Source organism: Salvelinus namaycush, chromosome 6 (genome assembly GCF_016432855.1).
Source record: "Salvelinus namaycush isolate Seneca chromosome 6, SaNama_1.0, whole genome shotgun sequence".
Lineage (NCBI taxonomy): Eukaryota > Metazoa > Chordata > Actinopteri > Salmoniformes > Salmonidae > Salvelinus > Salvelinus namaycush.
The window spans coordinates 24,676,786-24,697,412 of NC_052312.1; the positions used below are offsets into that span (position 1 = coordinate 24,676,786).

A 20,627-nucleotide genomic window follows, 5' to 3' on the forward strand; every position below is an offset into this window, starting at 1 on the left:
AATGTTCCTGTTCTTGATTATGGTAATAAGTTTACTGAATAATATGCTTCCTACTGCTTAGAGAAACACACAATCTGTTTGTAGAAAAAGCCAACTTTAAATCTCAGCTTCTTAACCAGCTCCTCCATATGTTTCTTAAATGTGAAATCCATATCAGACATCAATGCCTAAGTATTTATATGTGTGAACACATTCAATTGGATAACTAAATTAAATCACGTAATATACATTAAATTGAAGTCCTTGCCCCAGTGGGAATACAGTGCCTTGCAAAAGTATTCATCCCCCGTCACATTTTTCCTATTTTGTTGCATTACAACCTGTAATTTAAATGGATTGCTATTTGGATTTCACGTAATGGACATACAAAGTAGTCCAAATTGGTGAAGTGAAAAAAAATTACTTGTTTCCAAATAATTCAAAATAATATAGAAAAGTGGTGCATGCATATGTATTCACACCCTTTGCACCAGATCTTATTTAGGGGTTTCATAGCAACCAATTACCTTCAGAAGTCACAAATTTAGTTAAATAAAGTACACCTGTGTGCAATCTGTGTGCAATCTAAGTGTCACATGATCTCAGTATACACATGTTCTGAAAGGCCCCAGAGTCTGCAACACCACTAAGCAAGGGGCACCACCAAGCAAGCGGCACCATGAAGACCAAGGAGCTCTCCAAACAGGTCAGGGACAACGTTGTGGAGAAGTACAGATCAGGGTTTGGTTTAAAAAAAGATATCAGAAACTTTGAACATCCAGCAGAGCACCATCAAATCCATTAAAATAGAAAGAATATGGCACCACAACAAACCTGCCAAGACCAGGCATGGTATTAAGAAATAAGACCAGGCAAGGAGGGCATTAATCATAGAGGCAACAAAGAGACCAAAGATAACCCTGAACGAACTGCAAAGCGCCACAGTGGAGATTGGAGTATCTGTCCATAGGACCACTTTAAGCTGTACACTCCACAGAGCTGGGCTTTACAGAAGAGTGGCCAGAGAAAAGACATTACTTAAAAATAATAAGCAAACACATTGTGTTCACCAAAAGGCATGTGGGAGACTGCCCAAACATATGGAAGAAGGTACTCTGGTCAGATGGCCAAAAAGCTCAATTTTAGTCTCAAGGAAAACTATGTCTGGAGCAAACCCAACACCTCTCATCTCCCCCGAGAACACCTTCCCCACAGTGAAGCATGGTGGTGGCAGCATGTTTTTCATTGGCAGAGACTGGGAAACTGGTCAAAATTGAAGGATTGATGGATGGCGCTAAATACAGTGAAATTCTTGAGGGAACCTGTTTCAGTCTTCCAGAGAGTTCACCTTCCAGCAGGACAATAACCCTAAGCATACTGCTAAAGCAACACTCAAGTGGTCGAAGGGGAAACATTTAAATGTCTTGGAATGGCCCAGACCCCAATCCAATTGAAAATCTGGTATGACGTAAAGATAGCTGGCTAGATGTGCCAAGATTATAGAGACATACCTCAAGAGACTTGCAGCTGTAATTGCTGCAAAAGGTGGCTCTACAAAGTATTGACTTTTGGAGGGGTGAATAGTCATGTTCTGTTTTGTCTTATTTGTTTCAAAAAAAAAATATTTAGCATCTTCAAAGTGGTAGGCATGTTGTGTAAATCAAATGATATAACCCCCCCCCCCCAAAAAAAAAGAGCAATTATAATTCCAGGTTGTAAGGCAACAAAATAGGAAAAATGCCAAGGGGGTGAATACTTTGGTTGCCAAATCAAATCACATTTTATTGGTCACATACACATATTTAGCAGATGATATTGTGGGTGTAGCGAAATGCTTGTGTTCCTAGCGCCAACAGTGCAGTAATATCTAACAATTCACAACAATACACACAATTCTAAAAGTAAAATGGAATTAAGAAATATATAAATATTAGGACAAGCAATGTAGGAGTGGCATTGACAAAAACACAGTAGTGTTCTACAGAGTGCAGTCCATGAGGAGGAGATGCACTGCAGAACTTAATGCAACTGGTGGCCACACCAGATACTGACTTACTTTTGATTTTGACCCCCGCCCTCCTCTCTCTATGTTCAGGGACACATTCCATTTCTGTTAGTCACATGTCTATGGAACTTCTTCAGTTTATGTCTCAGTTGTTGAAATGTGTTACTCAAAAGCTTCGCTGAGTACAGGAATAGGAAACAGTGGTACCGGCTTAATAGCTTGATTAGGTTTACCAGTTAATTGACAGGTGTGACAGGTTTTGATGAACTCCAAAATATCCCTCTTTAACCTAGGCAAAAATAAATGTCTTAATATGCGATTGTAGGTTTTCCTCACGCCTATATGTCTATCAACATCGTTGTGGGAAGTTAAGCTTCATGATTTGGCACTAACCGGTACAACAACCTGACTAATAGCCTCCCCGACAAAACAACCACCATGAGACACCCTCTTTCTCATCAGGACATCCTCCTGGAAAGAATACCCATGGGCGACATCACCCAACTGTTCCAGATGCACAATTTGGTCACGCAACTCTACTAATGTGGGGTCAGCCCGTTGCTCCTTGATTAGATCGGAGCGGGGTACAGATAACACGATAACAGGGAAAGTAGTGACAGATTTCTTTGGGCCATTCTCGTTAGCCTGTGCAGTGACCAGGTTGCCACAGCTCATAGAACGCATCACTGCACACGCATAGAACACCTCTGGGAAACTCTGCGCTCTCTCATCAGGAATCCCTACAAATGATGGCTTAGCGGAAACCACGAGTGTATGAAACACGACAGGCCATACACGCTCACCAGCCAAGTTATTCCCAAGGTTAACGTCAATAGAGTGTTCAAACCTATTCCCTTAAGTAAAACCCTATTCCCCGAATCAGTCTCAGCAGAGAAGGGTAACAGACTCCAACGCAAACAACTCAGAGGCACCTGCATCTCATAGAATCTGCACTGGCACTAGGTCACTAACATTGACAAAACCCTTTGTAATGAAATACGGATGCCCCTGGGCATCAGACCGTGTCAGGAGTAAGCTGATGTGGGACAGGCGCTGCTAACGCCGTAGGCTTAGGTTTAACGTAAGTGCAATTACTGAATTTACCCGTAGCCCTGAAAACAGGGCATTCGTTTTTCCAATGACCTGAACCCTGACAGTAGTGACACTCTTGACCAAAGTCAGCGTTACCACGGAAGTCAGACAACCCTGGTTGAATGAAACTCTGCCCGTGAACCAGAGTATCTTAGTGAGCGAGGCCTAAATCTCTCCGAACACCCCCACTCACTTCAAATACAGGTCTCTGCAAAGACACTTGAGTCAAAACATACTCGTCTGCCAAAACCGCAGCTTCAGAGACAGTCTTCACTTTTCATTCGTGTACGTGGCTATACAATCAGGGATTGTGTCCTTAAATTGCTCTAGCATAATCAGATCCCACAGCCCCTGGACAGTTATAACCACAGAGGCGGAACACCAGCGATTAAACTGAAGATAACTCTCGCACAAACTCAACATGAGTCTGTTTTTCAGCCTTTTTAAAGTTCTATATCGTTGGCAGTAAGCCTCAGGAACCAATTCATAAATCTGTAACAGCCATTTTAACCTTATAACTGACACTGTCAGCTACACTAAGAGCTGCATTTGCTTCCTGTGCTTTACCAGTCAACACACACTGCAACATTAAAGTGCGATCAGAATCAGGCCAACTCCTAGTGTCAGCAACACCCTCAAACAATGAAGAGAACGTTTCAGGGTCCTTCTCATAACATTTTGGCAACTGTAAGTTTCCAACAATATCAAATTAGTCTGGGGCACGACCGAGAGAGGAGCAACCCCTAGGTAAATCTGGGTCACCTTCCCAGAGCAAACTCTACCCCGAGAGCTTACCTTCCCTAACCAACTCTAGCCACTCTTGTTGCAGCTTGATTTTGGGACCCTCCAAATCCTGTTTAAAGTCCAATTCCTTTTCATACTTTACACGATCATGGTCTAGCTGTAACAGAAGCAGTCCTTTCTGCTGTTCAAAAAGACGACTACTAGGGCTAACAGATGGAGCGGCCATTGAAACAAAATGGGAGACGACTGGGGAGGTGGCAAGTCCTGAGGCTGCCCCAGTGTTTACTTCAAGAAGACCACTCTCCATCAGATTGGCCTTCAATATCAACCTAACAGAATGTTTTAGACGTTGATCACTAATCGCAAACTTGTAGTGTTTTGCAATATTCAAAAACTGTTCTTTAGTACATCATTCTAACAGTTCCTCTGATAGACGAGTTAATTCACTTTCTACGTTAAGACGCCATAGTCACAAGTAAATACAAAAACAAAACTTGAGCTTCCCCTCTGCTGGGCACACCAGACCACAAAAGAAACGCCAATCACACTGGGCACCACAGGAGAGAAATTATATATATATGGAGCGTCCCCAAATCCTACAATAACTCAACCCTAGTCTTCGTGCGGATTCGCGGTGTGTAATTATACACTGTAACCTGCTGGCAAGGGGGGGGGGGGGGGGGGGGGGGGGGGGGGGAAAGCACGCTGGCAGATTCCCCCCAAGCCACAGATGTGCCCCCGAGACAACTGCTCACAAATAAGAAATAAAATAACCATGCCCAACGTATTTCAAAGTGAAATATGTCGCTATGCTTAACAGGGGAAAAAGAGGCTATAGCGCCAGGTAGCATGTAGCACTACCCTACCCAAATGTCCCACTGAGGTACACAGCAGATTGTTGGGACTTCGGTCTGAGGTGAGTACAGCGAGTAGATCAAGAGTTTCCAGCCTGGGCAGGGGCTTGGAAATTAACCAATGTACTCTCTCCAACACAGCACACAACCAACTATCCACCGCAGTGGCAAGTTTACCAAACAAAGGCAACCAACACTGGTTGTGCTGTAACAAAAGACGCAAACAAAACACCTACAGAGTTCTCAAACATTAACTCCACATTAACTCCCAAACACAATACACATACTAGTAAGCCCAATAAAACTAGTATTAGGCCCACTGGCACTCTACCAGGCAACACACTTGTTTAATGACATCACCGGACAACCAAATATCACTGATATGCATCTAAGGCACTATACCAAACACTTATAAGAATGTGCCATGAATACCAACCAAAGCGCATTCCAATAAGTATTAACCCACCATATGCAACAAAATACTATCACAACAATGTCTAAGTACCAACCTTATGATCCAAATGACTCGCACCACAAAGCGAGGATCAAACTTTTCAGATCCCGGACGAGCCTCCACTTGTCACAAACCAGCTCAAAGTCCGTAACAAAAAGGGAGACAATGTGGAGATAAGGAATAACAAAAAACATATTTATTAACTTTAGTAACCTAAATACAATTAACAAGGGTGTGTGTGTAGTCAGTAATATAAGTGAGTGGTTGTGTGCATAGATGTGATAATGAGGGGTGTTGAAAGGTGCCAAAGCAAACAAGCAGCCACAAAAATACCACAAAAAAAAAATATATTTTTATATATTTTTTAAATGACAAAAAAAAAATAAACCACAACAACCAAAACCCAACAGTGTGTCTGCATGGAGAGAGTCTCCTTAATTAAGGGGGAACATGTTTATTTATTCCAGGACACACCCGAACCCAGGTGTGTCCCATTTCGCTGACGACCCTCCCGGCTCCGCCCACCAACATCCTATTAAGGAAAGCAAGAGCAAAGAGAAAAAATTTGGCAGACAGATATGAGAGGGTCATCACATGTTCATACAAATATTTACACATGTTAAGTTTGCTGAAAATAAATGCAGTTGACAGTGAGGGACATTTCTTTTTTTGCTGAGTTTATAAAGGGCAGCAGCCTCTAAGGTGCAGGGTTGAGTCACCGGGTGGTAGCTGGCAAGTGATGGCTATTTAACAGTCTGATGGCCTTGAGATAGACACAGTTTTTCAGTCTCTAGGTCCCAGCTTTAATGCATCTGTACTGACCTCACCTTCTGGATGATAGCGGGGTGAACAGGCAGTGGCTCGGGTGGTTGTTGTCCTTGATGATCTTTTCGGCCTTCCTGTGACTGTGCTGTAGGTGTCATGGAGGGCAGGTAGTTTGTCGCCGGTGATGCGTTGTGCATACCGCACCACCCTCTGGAGAGCCTTTTGTTTGAGGGCGGAGCAGTTCCCGAACCAGGCTGTGATACAGCCCGACAGGATGCTCTCAATTGTGCATCTGTAAAAGTTTCAGGGTTTTGGGTTTCTGAATGCTTTTACAGATGGCACATTTCAGGCAGGCTGATAATAATGCAAATGTTTTTGTTTCTCACGATTTTAAAGCGTCGGATGTGCCACATTTAGAGCTCAAGAGTCACTCAAGGACAGTCTGAGAAATAATTTAGACCTTAAATTTGTAAAGATGACGATGCAAAAATGATATTTACAGCGCATATATTACCTCGAATGACAATGTCAGATTTTGATTTGGTAAAAACACAATAATAAAAAAATTGTCCAATAAAACGAGGTAATTTCTGTATTTGTCTCAGACATTCCACAACTATCGCCACATTTCCACCTTAAATTTCAGACACATTGGGTGAGTTCGTTTGCATGGCTCTGTGCCCCGGTTTCTGGAGATCCCATTCAAGGACCAATGGAATTAGGCTTCTTAAACGCGTTAAGGCCGCTCAGCTGGGGCACCGGGCCAAGCAAAATGAATTCGCCCACTCTCCAAGTCCCATCCAATCAACTATTTCTCAGATCAGCTGATTCCTTAGCTGCCATTTTGTCTGCCGGACATAGGCAGAGAGAGAAGCCAAGCAACAGCAACTACACATCAAAGAACTGGAATAACGAAAAAGCAGACGATGTGAGTTGGCTGTCAAGTCCCATCGGTAAACGTTACTGAGATTTGGGGTTTGAAAGAAAATTGGATCCAATTTTATGGATATATCGGACTAATTACGTAAAACAAAGGAGTCTTTCCCTCCTGGCACGAAACTCGAAGGAAGCGAGTTGAGAAAGAACCCCGAACCCGTCAGCTAGCTAGCTTTTAGCAGTAGTGCTAGTAGGAAGGCTAGCCAGCGGTCTTCTGTTTTGTCTCCCTTGGTTCCGTCTGCGTCAAGTCTGAAGCTCAAGACAAATTGGCAAGTTTGGCAGTTTAATGTTGGTTCCCCATCGTCGTTATGTGTCGCTCGAAACCAAGGGACTGCTCTGTTCAATGTAGCCCAAACACACAAAACGTCAGTGGAAGTTAAAGTCAAGAACTCGGAAGAAGGATTTGGTGTTAACTAACGTTATATAGCTAGCTCGCTATTAACACTTATCTAGCTAACTTAGCTGAACTTTGATTTGAATTCCGGGCACATAGGTAGCTCGCCAGGCAGTGGACTGTGCTTTGTCTCGCTAATTGAACGTTGGCATCTAGGCTGCTAGTTATGTTTATTTGTAGCCATCGAGCAAACATTAATGTTTACAAATTGCACAGTGGGACTCTTTCCTGGATCGAATGCTCCAACGGAAATATAAGTTAACACAAGCTAGCCCATATTTGTTAGCTAGTTGTTTTATTATACAGAATATATACCTTGCTAATTATATAGTTATTTAACTGCTCACTGATTTGCCATTTCAAGAGGATCGGGGCAGATAAAGCTAGTTAAATTATTATTGTGCGCTGGATTTGAACTACCTTAGGTAACGTTAGCTAGCTAAAACACATATTGCAACAAATACATTTTTCAACGACAATGGACTAGACGTCATACCATTTTTTTGTTGTCAAGGAACCGATTGACGTGGCCTGAAACCGTCACACACTTGTCATCACTGGTGTTACGTGCGTCAGCTAATATCCAATCATTGGACCGTGTGTGTGTGTTGATCATCTAGATAATTATTGTGGGGTTTGTAGCGAAACATTGAAACACAATGTCAGGACAGTCTATAACGGATCGGATCGCCGCGGCACAGCACAGCATGACCGGGTCGGCTATTAGCAAAGCCGTGTGCAAGGCCTCGACGCACGAAGTCAGCGGTCCCAAGAAGAAACACCTTGATTGTGAGTATCGTGTGTGTGTGTGTGTGTGTGTGTGTGGTGGGGGGTCTGTCGCTGCCTGCATGCATGCGCGCGCGTGTGTGTTGTCTGTATGTTTCTGTGTGTGAGCTTTGATCAGAAGCAGACATGCCAATAATGTAGCTAGCTCGCTACATTGTTGCATTCCATTATAGTGAAGCTGCTTCCCTAGCTATAATTCACTGTAGCAAGCAGACAGGCAGACACTATCTTAACTGACATCTGGCAATGCATTTCTGCGGATGATTATGGTGCATCCCCTGCTGTCCATGTCTGGACAGTACACACGGGTAATTAATTTTGTTAGCATGGTGGGTGGTGGTAGCTTATACTGGTCTCCCATGTTGTCTTTGCCATTCCTTCCTGGTCATAACATTTTCAAATGTGTGTCTTATCCAGAGCGACTTACAGGAGCAGTTAGGGTTAAGTGCCTTACTCAAGCACACATGGACAGGTTTTTCACCTAGGCGGTTCGGGGATTTGAACCAACAATCTTTAGGTTACCGGCACAAAACTTTAACTGCTAGGCTACCTGCCGTATGATGGAATATGTTTCTTGTTTCATTTGCCTTTCTTTCTGCAAATCCAATTTCCCTCAGGAACAATAAAGTTTAATTTGAACTTGAGGTCTAGTCGTGTTCCAGGCTATTGGCTCATTATTTGTGCTGTAATGTCACCACTGTCTATGTGAAGACACTAAAGGTCATTGAGTAAGCAGGATCAATGAAAGCGAAGTTCAAGTATAAAAAGATAGTTGATGAGTCAAGCCTCTGGATAGATGTTACAGGAAGCAGAGGAGGATACTTCTTTGCAGCTGTTAGAATGCTAAGGATTGCTTTATAGTGTTGTCATAACTGGTGTCCCCACACTACTCTGCTATAGCAATACAGGATGTTGCTCTGTTAAAATGCTTAGAAAAACTTTAGACTGGTGTTGAATGCTTAGTACAATGCTAGACTGGTGTTGTATAATAACTGGTCTCCACTCTGCTGTTAAAATTGTTTAGCAAGCTTTAGCTAGGCTATATTACATTGTATCAACTGTAGTATCTTAACTGGTGTCCCCACACTTATCAGTTGCAGGCAGAAGCCATATCATCAGCCTAGCCTGATGTATACACGCCATTGGAGAAAATAAATTGTGTTTTGAAGCCATTTCCTAGAGAGAGGGTTGGCACAATTACCATATAACTGTTTAACTGACAGTTGTGAATGAAGACAGTCACGGAAATAAAATAACCCTCATTACCCCAAAACTTTTTTGTTGTTGGTGTGTGTGTGGTACACACAGCTGGCTGAAGACAGGATGGCCGGGCATTTGTGTTGTTGAGTCCATTTCTGCGGTAATATGGAATGTTCTGGCCATTTTTTTTACCTCAAAATCGTTATCCAGATCATGTTACGAACTAAGGATGCAAATTCCGGTCAGTTTTGCTGCCGACTAACCAACCCTCATATTAACTGGTCAACAAACGGTTACATTTTTTTCAAACAATAACATGGGGTGACTACAGAGAATACCAGATGGAGGCGCTTTCCATTCAGCACCACAGAGCTCCGCTGACTATACCGGTTTCGGATGAGCTTTGGCTCTGCATTTGAGTTGCTGTCCATTCAGAGGTGATGAATCCAGGCGCAGCATTGCATTCGCTGATATCGGCATTTGAAGTCGGCCTTGTTGTGACTTCATAACTTATATTTAGAGCAGGAATCATCAACTAGATTCAGCTGCGTGCACTTATTATTTTTTTTCTTAAGTCGATAGTCAGGGAGCCGGAACATAATTAGAAATAATTTGTAGACTTCAAATTGACCGCAAGAAGCCAAGACTGATATAATATTTGACTAAAACATAATCATTTCAAACCTTGCTTAAATTTGTTTACGATCACATAGATGGGTTAGCTGACAATGTCACAAAAACGATGTGCTTGCTTCCTTGGGGCAGAAGTCGGTGTGTTGTGATTCTGGATGGCCAGATTACAAGCACGAAGGACAAGAAAATGCGATGTACGGAATAGAGGTCGACCGATTAATCGGAATGGCCGATTAATCGGTGCCGATTTCAAGTTTTCATAACAATCGGAAATCGGTATTTTTGGGGCGCCGATTTGCCCTTTTTTTTTTTTTTTTTTTTACACCTTTATTTAATCTTTATTTAACTAGGCAAGTCAGTTAAGAACACATTCTTATTTTCAATGACGGCCTAGGACAGATTTTTAACCTTGTCAGCTCGGAGGATCCAATCTTGCTTTAATTACATTGCACTCCACGAGGAGCCTGCCTGTTAGCGAATGCAGTAAGCTAAGGTAAGTTGCTAGCTAGCATTAAACTTATCTTATAAAAAACAATCAACCAATGACTGTCATTGCTCCAATGTGTACTTAACCATAAACATCAATGCCTTTCTTAAAATCAATACAGAAGTATATATTTTTAAACCTGCATATTTAGCTAAAAGAAATCCAGGTTAGCAGGCAATATTAACCAGGTGAAATTGTGTCATTTCTCTTGCGTTCATTGCACGCAGAGTCAGGGTATATGCAACAGTTTGGGCCGCCTGGCTCTTTGCGAACTAATTTGCCAGAACGTTACGTAATTATGACAACATTGAAGGTTGTGCAATGTAACAGGAATATTTAGACTCATGGATGCCACCCTTTAGATAAAATACGGAACGGAATAAACGTTTTGTTTTCGAGGTGATAGTTTCCGGATTAGTCAAAGGTATATGGTTTAGAGAGAAATAGTCGACGCGTTATAATTCCTATAATAACTTGCGGCTGAATTTGAAAGGGATTCCTTCGTTATTTTACCGTTCATGTCTTCCATAGAGAATGTCTTGATCTACTTCAAATAAGGTCTGTGTTTCTTGCAGGCTTAAACCGCCTCGACGTTTTGATACCCGTGTAAATCTCACTAGGATAAGGTAACGTTTGTCAACATATTTTCATAAATCCACTCTAGAATTTTTTTTTATCTTCGCTTATATTTAGCCAATATTGATCAGAGTTACCTTGTCCTATGGATATCTACACAGTTATAAAATTGGCACGGTTATGTAAGCCTACACGAAACACAGACCTTATTTTAAGTGAATCTAAAAATATCCTATGGAATAAATGAAGGAACCGCTTTTCAGATTTTGCTAGGTGTCATGGGAATTATGACTCGCACTTTGGTTGTCAATTCTTACCATGCCCATTATTAAAATAGGATTTCCTGCATATAGAAATTCAAGTTTTTGTTTTCAACATTCATCACAGGTAACTTAAACTCTATTTTTATTCAAACAGTTGAGAGTATTTGTCTCCTAAGCAGACTTCAGTATCATTGTCACTTCAGAGCTGTGTGCGTGTGTGTATTTATGTATTATATTAAGTTAAAATAAAAGTGTTCATTCAGTATTGTTGCAATTGTCATTATTACAAAAATGTGTTTGTGTATGATATATACACTGCTCAAAAAAATAAAGGGAACACTAAAATAACACATCCTAGATCTGAATGAATGAAATATTCTTATTAAATACTTTTTTCTTTACATAGTTGAATGTGCTGACAACAAAATCACACAAAAATTATCAATGGAAATCAAATTTATCAACCCATGGAGGTCTGGATTTGGAGTCACACTCAAAATTAAAGTGGAAAACACACTACAGGCTGATCCAACTTTGATGTAATGTCCTTAAAACAAGTCAAAATGAGGCTCAGTAGTGTGTGTGGCCTCCACGTGCCTGTATGACCTCCCTACAACGCCTGGGCATGCTCCTGATGAGGTGGCGGATGGTCTCCTGAGGGATCTCCTCCCAGACCTGGACTAAAGCATCCGCCAACTCCTGGACAGTCTGTGGTGCAACGTGGCGTTGGTGGATGGAGCGAGACATGATGTCCCAGATGTGCTCAGATGTGGATTCAGGTCTGGGGAACGGGCGGGCCAGTCCATAGCATCAATGCCTTCCTCTTGCAGGAACTGCTGACACACTCCAGCCACATGATGTCTAGCATTGTCTCGCATTAGGAGGAACCCAGGGCCAACCGCACCAGCATATGGTCTCACAAGGGGTCTGAGGATCTCATCTCGGTACCTAATGGCAGTCAGGCTACCTCTGGCGAGCACATGGAGGGCTGTGCGGCCCCCCAAAGAAATGCCACCCCACACCATGACTGACCCACCGCCAAACCGGTCATGCTGGAGGATGTTGCAGGCAGCAGAACGTTCTCCACGGCGTCTCCAGACTCTGTCACGTCTGTCGCATGTGCTCAGTGTGAACCTGCTTTCATCTGTGAAGAGCACAGGGCGCCAGTGGCGAATTTGCCAATCTTGGTGTTCTCTGGCAAATGCCAAATGTCCTGCACGGTATTGGGCTGTAAGCACAACCCCCACCTGTGGACGTCGGGCCCTCAAACCACCCTCATGGAGTCTGTTTCTGACCGTTTGAGCAGACACATGCACATTTGTGGCCTGCTGGAGGTCATTTTGCAGGGCTCTGGCAGTGCTCCTCCTTGCACAAAGGCGGAGGTAGCGGTCCTGCTGCTGGGTTGTTGCCCTCCTACGGCCTCCTCCACGTCTCCTGATGTACTGGCCTGTCTCCTGGTAGCGCCTCCATGCTCTGGACACTACGCTGGCAGACACAGCAAACCTTCTTGCCACAGCTCGCATTGATGTGCCATCCTGGATGAGCTGCACTACCTGAGCCACTTGTGTGGGTTGTAGACTCCGTCTCATGCTACCACTAGAGTGAAAGCACCGCCAGCATTCAAAAGTGACCAAAACATCAGCCAGGAAGCATAGGAACTGAGAAGTGGTCTGTGGTCACCACCTGCAGAACCACTCCTTTATTGGGGTTGTCTTGCTAATTGCCTATAATTTCCACCTGTTGTCTATTCCATTTGCACAACAGCATGTGAAATTTATTGTCAATCAGTGTTGCTTCCTAAGTGGACAGTTTGATTTCACAGAAGTGTGATTGACTTGGAGTTACATTGTGTTGTTTAAGTGTTCCCTTTATTTTTTTGAGCAGTGTATATATATTAAAAAATAATAAATCGGCCGATTAATCGGTATCGGCTTTTTTTGTCCTCCAATAATCGGTATCGGCATTGAAAAATCATAATCGGTCGACCTCTAGTACGGAATCATAAGTGGCTCGTTTAATCTTTTTCTTGATACTGTGTCTTGTTTTGCAGTATTTTGACTGATTTCATGTCCAATGCTAAAATGGGCAAAAATTTGCTAGCTAGCTAAACATTAAATGTAATGATGTATTTGAGAGATAAGTGCTCATTGTGCAAATGTTTTTATGTTTTCAACAAACATTGGAGATGAAATAATGTTTACATGTTGTCAACAATCTAAGCCAAACCTGTCTGTTTTTGTTGCTAAACCAACCCGTTTATATATCTCTATTTTGCATGAGAATACTTTGGAACAGATTTGCTGGTGTTTTTACAGACTTGCGTAAAAAAAAAAGATATATAAATATATATATCTCTCTCTCTAACCTTTCTAGGACACACGTTCCGCTAGCGGAACCCCCCCCACAACATTCCGCTGAAAAGGCAGCGCGGGAAATTCAAAAATATTTTTTTGAAATATTTAACTCTCACACATTAGCAAGTCCAATACAGCAAATGAAAGATAAACATCTTGTTAATCTACCCATCGTGTCCGATTTTAAATTAATGTTTTACTGTGAAAACACAACATATATTTATGTTAGATCACCGCCAAGTCCAAAAAACACACAGCCATTTTCCCAGCCAAAGATAGTAGTCACAAAAAGCAGAAATAGAGATAAAATTAATCACTAACCTTTGATGATCTTCATCAGATGACACTCATAGGACATCATGTTACACAATACATGTATGTTTTGTTGATAATGTGCATATTTATATCCCAAATTCTCAGTTTACATTGGCGCCATGTTCAGAAATGCCTCCAAAATATCTGGAGAAATTGCAGAGAGCCACATCAAATAATGGGAAATACTCATCAACTTTGATGAAAGATACATGTTTTACTTAGAATTAAAGATACACTTGTTCTTAATTCAACCGCTGTGTCAGATTTCAAAAAAACTTTACGGAAAAAGCACACCATGCAATAATCTGAAACGGCGCTCAGAAATACACAACATTTCTCCGCCATGTTGGAGCCAACAGAAATACGAAATTACATCATAAATATTCTCTTACCTTTGATCTTAATCAGAATGCACTCCCAGGAATCCTAGTTCCACAATAAATTGTTGTTTTGTTCGATAATGTCAAATATTTATATCCAAGTAGCTACTTTTGCTAGCACGTTTAGTTCACATGTCCAAACGCTGGCGCCGGTCCAGGCGAACTCGGACGAAAACTTCAAAAAGTTATATTCCAGGTCAAATAAATTGGTCAAACTAAGTAGAGAATCAATCTTCAGGATGTTGTTATCATATATATCCAATAACGTTCCAACCAGAGCATTCTGTTTTGTCTACAGAAGTAATGGAACGCATGGCGATATCATGAGGAATGCGCGTGACCAGGAACTGGCATTCTGCCAGACCACTGACTCAAATAGCTGCCATCCGGCCCCACATCACACTAGAGGCTTGATTCGACGTTCTACAGACTGTTGACATCTAGTGGAAGGCGTAGGAAGTGCAAACAGATCCATATCTTACTGGGATGTGAATAGGTGATGAGTTGAAAATCAACCAGCCTCAGAATTTCCACTTCCTGTTTGGAAGTTTGCCTGCCATATGAGTTCTGTTATACTCACAGACATAATTCAAACAGTTTTAGAAACGTCAGAGTGTTTTCTATCCAATAGTAATAATACTATGCATATATTAGCATCTGGGACAGAGTAGGAGGCAGTTCACTATGGGCACGCTATTCATCCAAAGTGAAAATTCTGCCCCCTATCCCTAAAAAGTTAAAACAAAAGAAATGCTCAACTTGAGGGGCCAGCGGATGTGAAAGGTTCCAAGCATGTTCTATGTTGTATAGAGCCCTCTACAATTAAAATGTGTTTTCATGCAAAAGAGAAGAAAATACACATGCACCAATTTAACCTATAGACCAATAAGCCTGACCGGTCCAATTTATTTTCGGCAGCTAACAGTTAACTGTTAGTTATCTCTATTATGAAAACATCTTCCAAATGCGTTCTGTAGGTGAAAAGCTAGTGTAGCACTGAGTAAGTAGCTGATATACGCCACCTTTTTTATAGAGTTAAGGTCCTCTGATAATTACCCAAAACTATATCGACAACCTATAATAGTTTTTTTACCAAGCAGAGAATGAAGTTGCAAATAGAAACTTGTTTTTTGCAGCAGCATAGTTTCAGTTACATGGTCACACAGCCTAATAATAAACATCGAATTGTACCACACATATAATATAACACCATCTTCGGCGCTGTCGGTCGTACAGTCATTCTTGCACAATTATTTGCTTGGTATTACAAGAGCATACAAAGTGCATTGTTGAGGGATGCGTGCCGCAGGGAGGAGAGTGGATCCTGGCTGAAAGGCACATACTTAAGATTAGGCAAGCAGGCTGCCACTGGAATTTTGACTAAAGATTTCATTCACTGCTCTCGTCCCTAGGCTGGAACAGGGAAACACAGGCATTTGATAAGGCAAACCCCACCCCCTAATTACTGGCCAAAATCACAGTTAAAGGCTCTGCAGTGGCCGTACAGCATTTACTGCGACGCAGCCGCCGCAGAAATCAAAGCATTCATACTTGTTTCGCAGTGCAGTTGTCAAGGTAGTGAGTTTTTGTTGATACAGGACCTCCCACCCCCACCTACTGTCAACCAAGCATGTAAATGCGGAGCTATACGGAGCCCTCCGCATTGTTCTAAAGTTTGGGAAGCACACGGCGATGTACAGAGCTCGATTTGACGCAATTGCGTCAAACCCTCCGTACGGAGCCTCCGGAAAGCATCCCCGGAGCAAGCATAAATTGGCTTTTAGGGGATTTCATGAGCATGTTGTCTAGACTGATGGCAGACACCACGAATAAACTGTTGAGTAGGGTCTAAGCTACAACATGCAAAAGTTTTTAAAGTGTTTTTAGATATAAAGGTTAAAGAATTTTTATTAAATGTTTTTCCAGAAATGATAGAGTTGTCAAACTATTTTAAGCTTCTAAACGATATAAATTTATGTTTTCCAGTGATGACTACATGGATGTCTCGTGGTGGGGTATGCAAAATGGATCAACTTTGAGCACCTTTCTATTTATTGATTTGGCATTAGAGTCCAAAAAGTCACTGAGTACTTCTACAATGGGCAAATACACTATATATATAAAAGTATGTGGACACCCCTTCAAATTAGTGGATTCATCCATACCCGTTGCTGACAGGTGTATAAAATCAAGCCCACAGCCATGCATAGATAAACATTGGCAGTGGAATGGCCTTACTGAAGAGCTCCGTGACTTTCAACGTGGCACCGTCATAGGTTGCCACCTTTCTAACAAGTCATTGTGTCAAATTTCTGCCTTGCTAGAGCTGCCCCTGTCAACATTAAATGCTTTTATTGTGGAGTGGAAACGTCTAGGCGCAACAACGGCTCAGCTGCGAAGTTGTAGGCCACACTAGCTCACTGAACAGGACCGCAGAGTGCTAAAGCGCCTAAAAATTGTCTGTCCTCGGTTGTAACACTCACTACCGAGTTCCAAACGGCCTCTGGAAGCAACGTGGAAACACGTTCTCTGAAAAATGGCGCTGACAGATAGGGCAGCCGCGCTTCTAGCTCCTAGGCAACTTTGCAGTATTTTTGATTGAACTGATTCGAGGCTGATCCAAAACACCGCCTGCGGAGAAGAGGTATTCGAAGTGGACTTCTAATCTGACTCAGGAGGCGTGCACACTACCAACCGCTTCCAAGTAATATGAGTATATTACTCGCTAATGTTCAGTCATCAGGGATTGTAACATACTCTGTCTCACGGAAACACGGCGCTCTCGGGATATACTGTCTGACTCTGTACAGCCAGTTGGGCCCTCAGTTCATTGCGCAGACAGGACTAAATATCTCTCTGGGAAGAAGGGCTGGGGTCTATGTTTCATTAACGGTGTGGTGTGATTGTGATAACATACAGGAACTCAAGTCCTTTTGGTCACCTGACCTAGAATACCTCACCTTCACATGCTGACCGCATTACCTCCCTTGAGAATTGTCTTCGGTCATCATCACATCCGTATATATTGCCCCTCAAGCCGATACCACGACGGCTCTCAAAGAACTTCACTGAACTTTATGTAAAGTGTAAACCACATATCCTGAGGCCGCATATATTGTCGCTGGGGATTTTAACAAAGCAAATTTGAGGAAAACGCTACCGAAGTTCTACCAACACGTTGACTGTAGTACTCGTGCTGGGAAAAAACTCGACCACTGCTGTTCTCTCTTCCGGAATGCCTACAACAAGGCCCTCACCCTTCGGCAAATCAGACTACGATTCCATTTTGCTCCTCCCTTCCTATAGGCAGAAACTCAAACAGGAAGTAATCGATTTAAGGTCTATTCAACGCTGGTCTGACCAATCGGAATCCATGCTTCAAGATAGTTTTGAACACGTGGACTGGGATATGTTCCGGGTAGCCTCTATGAATAACATTGCCGAATATACTGATACGGTGACTTGAGTTTATCAGGAAGGGTATAGGAGATGTTGTTCCCAGTGTGACTATTAACACCTACCCTAAACAAAAACCGTGGATAGATGGCTGCCCCTGTCAACATTAAAAACCGTGGATAGATGGCAGTATTCGCGCAAAACTGAAACCGCGAACCACTGCATTTAACCATGACGAGGTAGCTGGGAATATGGCAGAATACAAACAGTGTAGTTATTCCCTCCGCAAGGCAATAAAACGTCAGTATCGAGACAAAGTGGAGTCGCAATTCAATGGTCATATGTTTTTGATTTGCACATCAGCTAGCCGTTCATGTAGGTAGACTTGGATGACATGTGCCAGAGATGCCACACCCATCTAGCTTTGACTCGCCTCCCCCTTATCTGGCTTCCAAACGCAAAAGCACCATGGAAGCTGTCGTAATCTCATTTCAACAAATTAGTTCCTGGTTCGATAAAAGGCTGTTTTTAACGCTTATTTGCTCTAATTTGTCAAAGTGGATAAGTAGGGCCACTAACATCTTACTGTGGACTCGTGGATACAAGATGTGGAACGTTCCTTTAACAACCAACTTATTTGCTCCTTGCTAAAACAAGCAAGGTGAACGAGTCTTCCGTTGCCTATTCAACACTCCCCTCCCTGCAGCGGCAGCACACATTAGAAATATAATGAATAGAACGTGCTTGGCACCTCTAACCCTGGCACTTTGATTGTACCCATAAGTTTACCAATCTCAATGGCTGCCTGTTGTTGTGATGCAGTAATTTCCATGTTAATGTAGAAGGTTCATTCAAGTTATGTTAAAGGTCCAATGCAGCTGTTTTCATCTCAATATCAAATAATTTCCGGGTAACAATTTAAGGGTGAGTTTGTAAATTCACTCTGGCCATCTACTCTGATTTCAGGGCACTCTAGTCTGAGTGAGCACAGAATAGCTGATGAATTTACAAACGCTCGGTAAACATTGGCAAAAAATAATTGTTGCCAGCATCACAGTTAGTCACCAACGCTCTGGATAACATGAAAACAGCCTAACCAGCTCTACTAGAGTGTGTAAAATGGTCAGTGAGGTCTCTCATTTGTTTGGAACTAGCTAGCCAACATTAGCCAGTTAGCTTGGGCGCTTGACTGCCGTTGTGAGGTCAGAATGATCCGATCGACACTACTCCTCGGCCAGAGCGTCCAGTGTGCGCTCTGAACGCTCCGAATTTACGAACTGACAATCTGGCAACAATCTGAATTTACAAAGGCCCAGAGGACACTCTGGCACTCCAGATTGAATTGACGAACACACCCTAAATACCATACTATGATTTGTTTTAAATTAAAATGGGCAAATATAAACATATAGCTTCTTAGCCTAGGGCAATTTGTCAAGCAATAATTTTTTCTAATGGAATGGTTATTACAGTGACCGTGGTCATTTGGCTGGCCAATAAGTCACCCAAAATTCCTTGACTGTCATAGCCCTGCCAAGAGAGGATGCTGTGTAGTAGGCCTAGATTGTTTATTGTCATGGTTATAACTTGAACTGGTATGATTTGTTAGTGTCTCGTGACAGATTTATGTAGGTTTATTCGGATTAAAGAGGGTTCTAACAGGGACACCTTGGTGCGATTTCTATTTATGTATGTACATAAACTTCTCAATTTACATTAGCAACGGTCTTTCATGTGCTGAGAGTTTGGGTATTTGGCAACGGAGTTTCTTGCACTGCAGTTTAAAATGTATCATACATATCCCAGTAACGTTAGCCAGTAGCTAAGCATGCGTACAACAATCCGATTGAACTATGCAAGCAACTTTTCATTTGAACTATATTACATTCTTGAATAATGCAACCAAAACCACATTACGCGCTTGAATAATGCAGCAATTCACAAGCATGTGCGTTTTCTCTTCAGTATACTAAAGCCCATTTACTACTAGCTACCCCTCATACGAATATTAAAGTTCAGTAGGTCTACCTTACAACATTGGAACAAACCAAGCTTCATTTTGATCAATATCATGCAAATCATTACATGTGTTAAAAGCTAATTGCGACTGAAAACATGGGTAATTCACTGCGAGTTGACATCAGCCAGCCATAGTGCACAGCTGACTGTTATATTTTTTTCATAAAGATACGATCGTTTCAGAATGTAATAGGCTGTGAACATTAAAGCAAGTCTCAAATATAAGGAAAATGTCTACATTTCAGCTGTTTCAAAAACATTGCTCTGCTAGTTTTACTGTAGGAGTGTTGGGCTCAATGAGACAGTTCTGTTTACACTGCCCTGCTCGGAGGGGGGTGACTCGAGGAAGGCTTGCCCGTGACCTCCGGAGGTAGCGAGTTTACATTACAGTAATGTCTCTGGAGAATCGATAACTCTCGAATCTCGTCAATGTAAAAAGAGCCTGAGAGTGCAGGCCTAGGTCATAGGCTGCCCTATAGCAAAACATGACCAGATAACTGTGCATTCCCTTTGAAAAGAAGGGTTGGCAAAATGCTTGATTTTGTTGCTACAATTCTGATATTTTGCATGGCAGTATGCAATGATTTTGTCCAATTGATTGTGAAAATGCACTGACGAGGGAAGAAGTTTGTTGACATGTGGCTTGATTGAACCATATTATGCGGTAAATGTGTGGTGATTGGTTGAAATTGCGAGCCCTCTTTTTGTGCTGTGGCAATAATATTGTTTATGATTTGACTCTTTTATGCAGAAATAGTGCAGTGATTAGTCAAATTTGCAAGCCCTCGCATAGCCTAATTCTATATCTCATTGCATGTGACTTATGACTACTTGCTATGCTGCCAGAATAGCCCTTCTCAACCATGACAAATGACACCCTATTCCTTATATGGACCCTGGTCAAAAGTAGTGGACTATAAAGGTAATAGGAGGCCATTTTGGATGCAGCTACACGCTAGCTTGAGTCCACTACTAATGCAGCTTATCGTTGACCA

General features: G+C 42.2%; 1 protein-coding gene across 1 annotated transcript in view; it reads left to right on the forward strand.

Annotated features, from left to right (window-relative positions):
• Window positions 1–6,759: 6,759 nt before the first annotated feature.
• si:ch211-200p22.4 (phosphatidylinositol-binding clathrin assembly protein) overlaps window positions 6,760–20,627 on the forward strand; it is a 63,784-nt gene continuing 49,916 nt past the window's right edge. Inside the window, exon 1 of the mRNA XM_038996265.1 lies at window positions 6,760–8,012. Coding sequence (XP_038852193.1) covers window positions 7,883–8,012 — 130 coding nt within the window. The 5' untranslated portion in view covers window positions 6,760–7,882. The remainder of the gene's footprint in view (window positions 8,013–20,627) is intronic.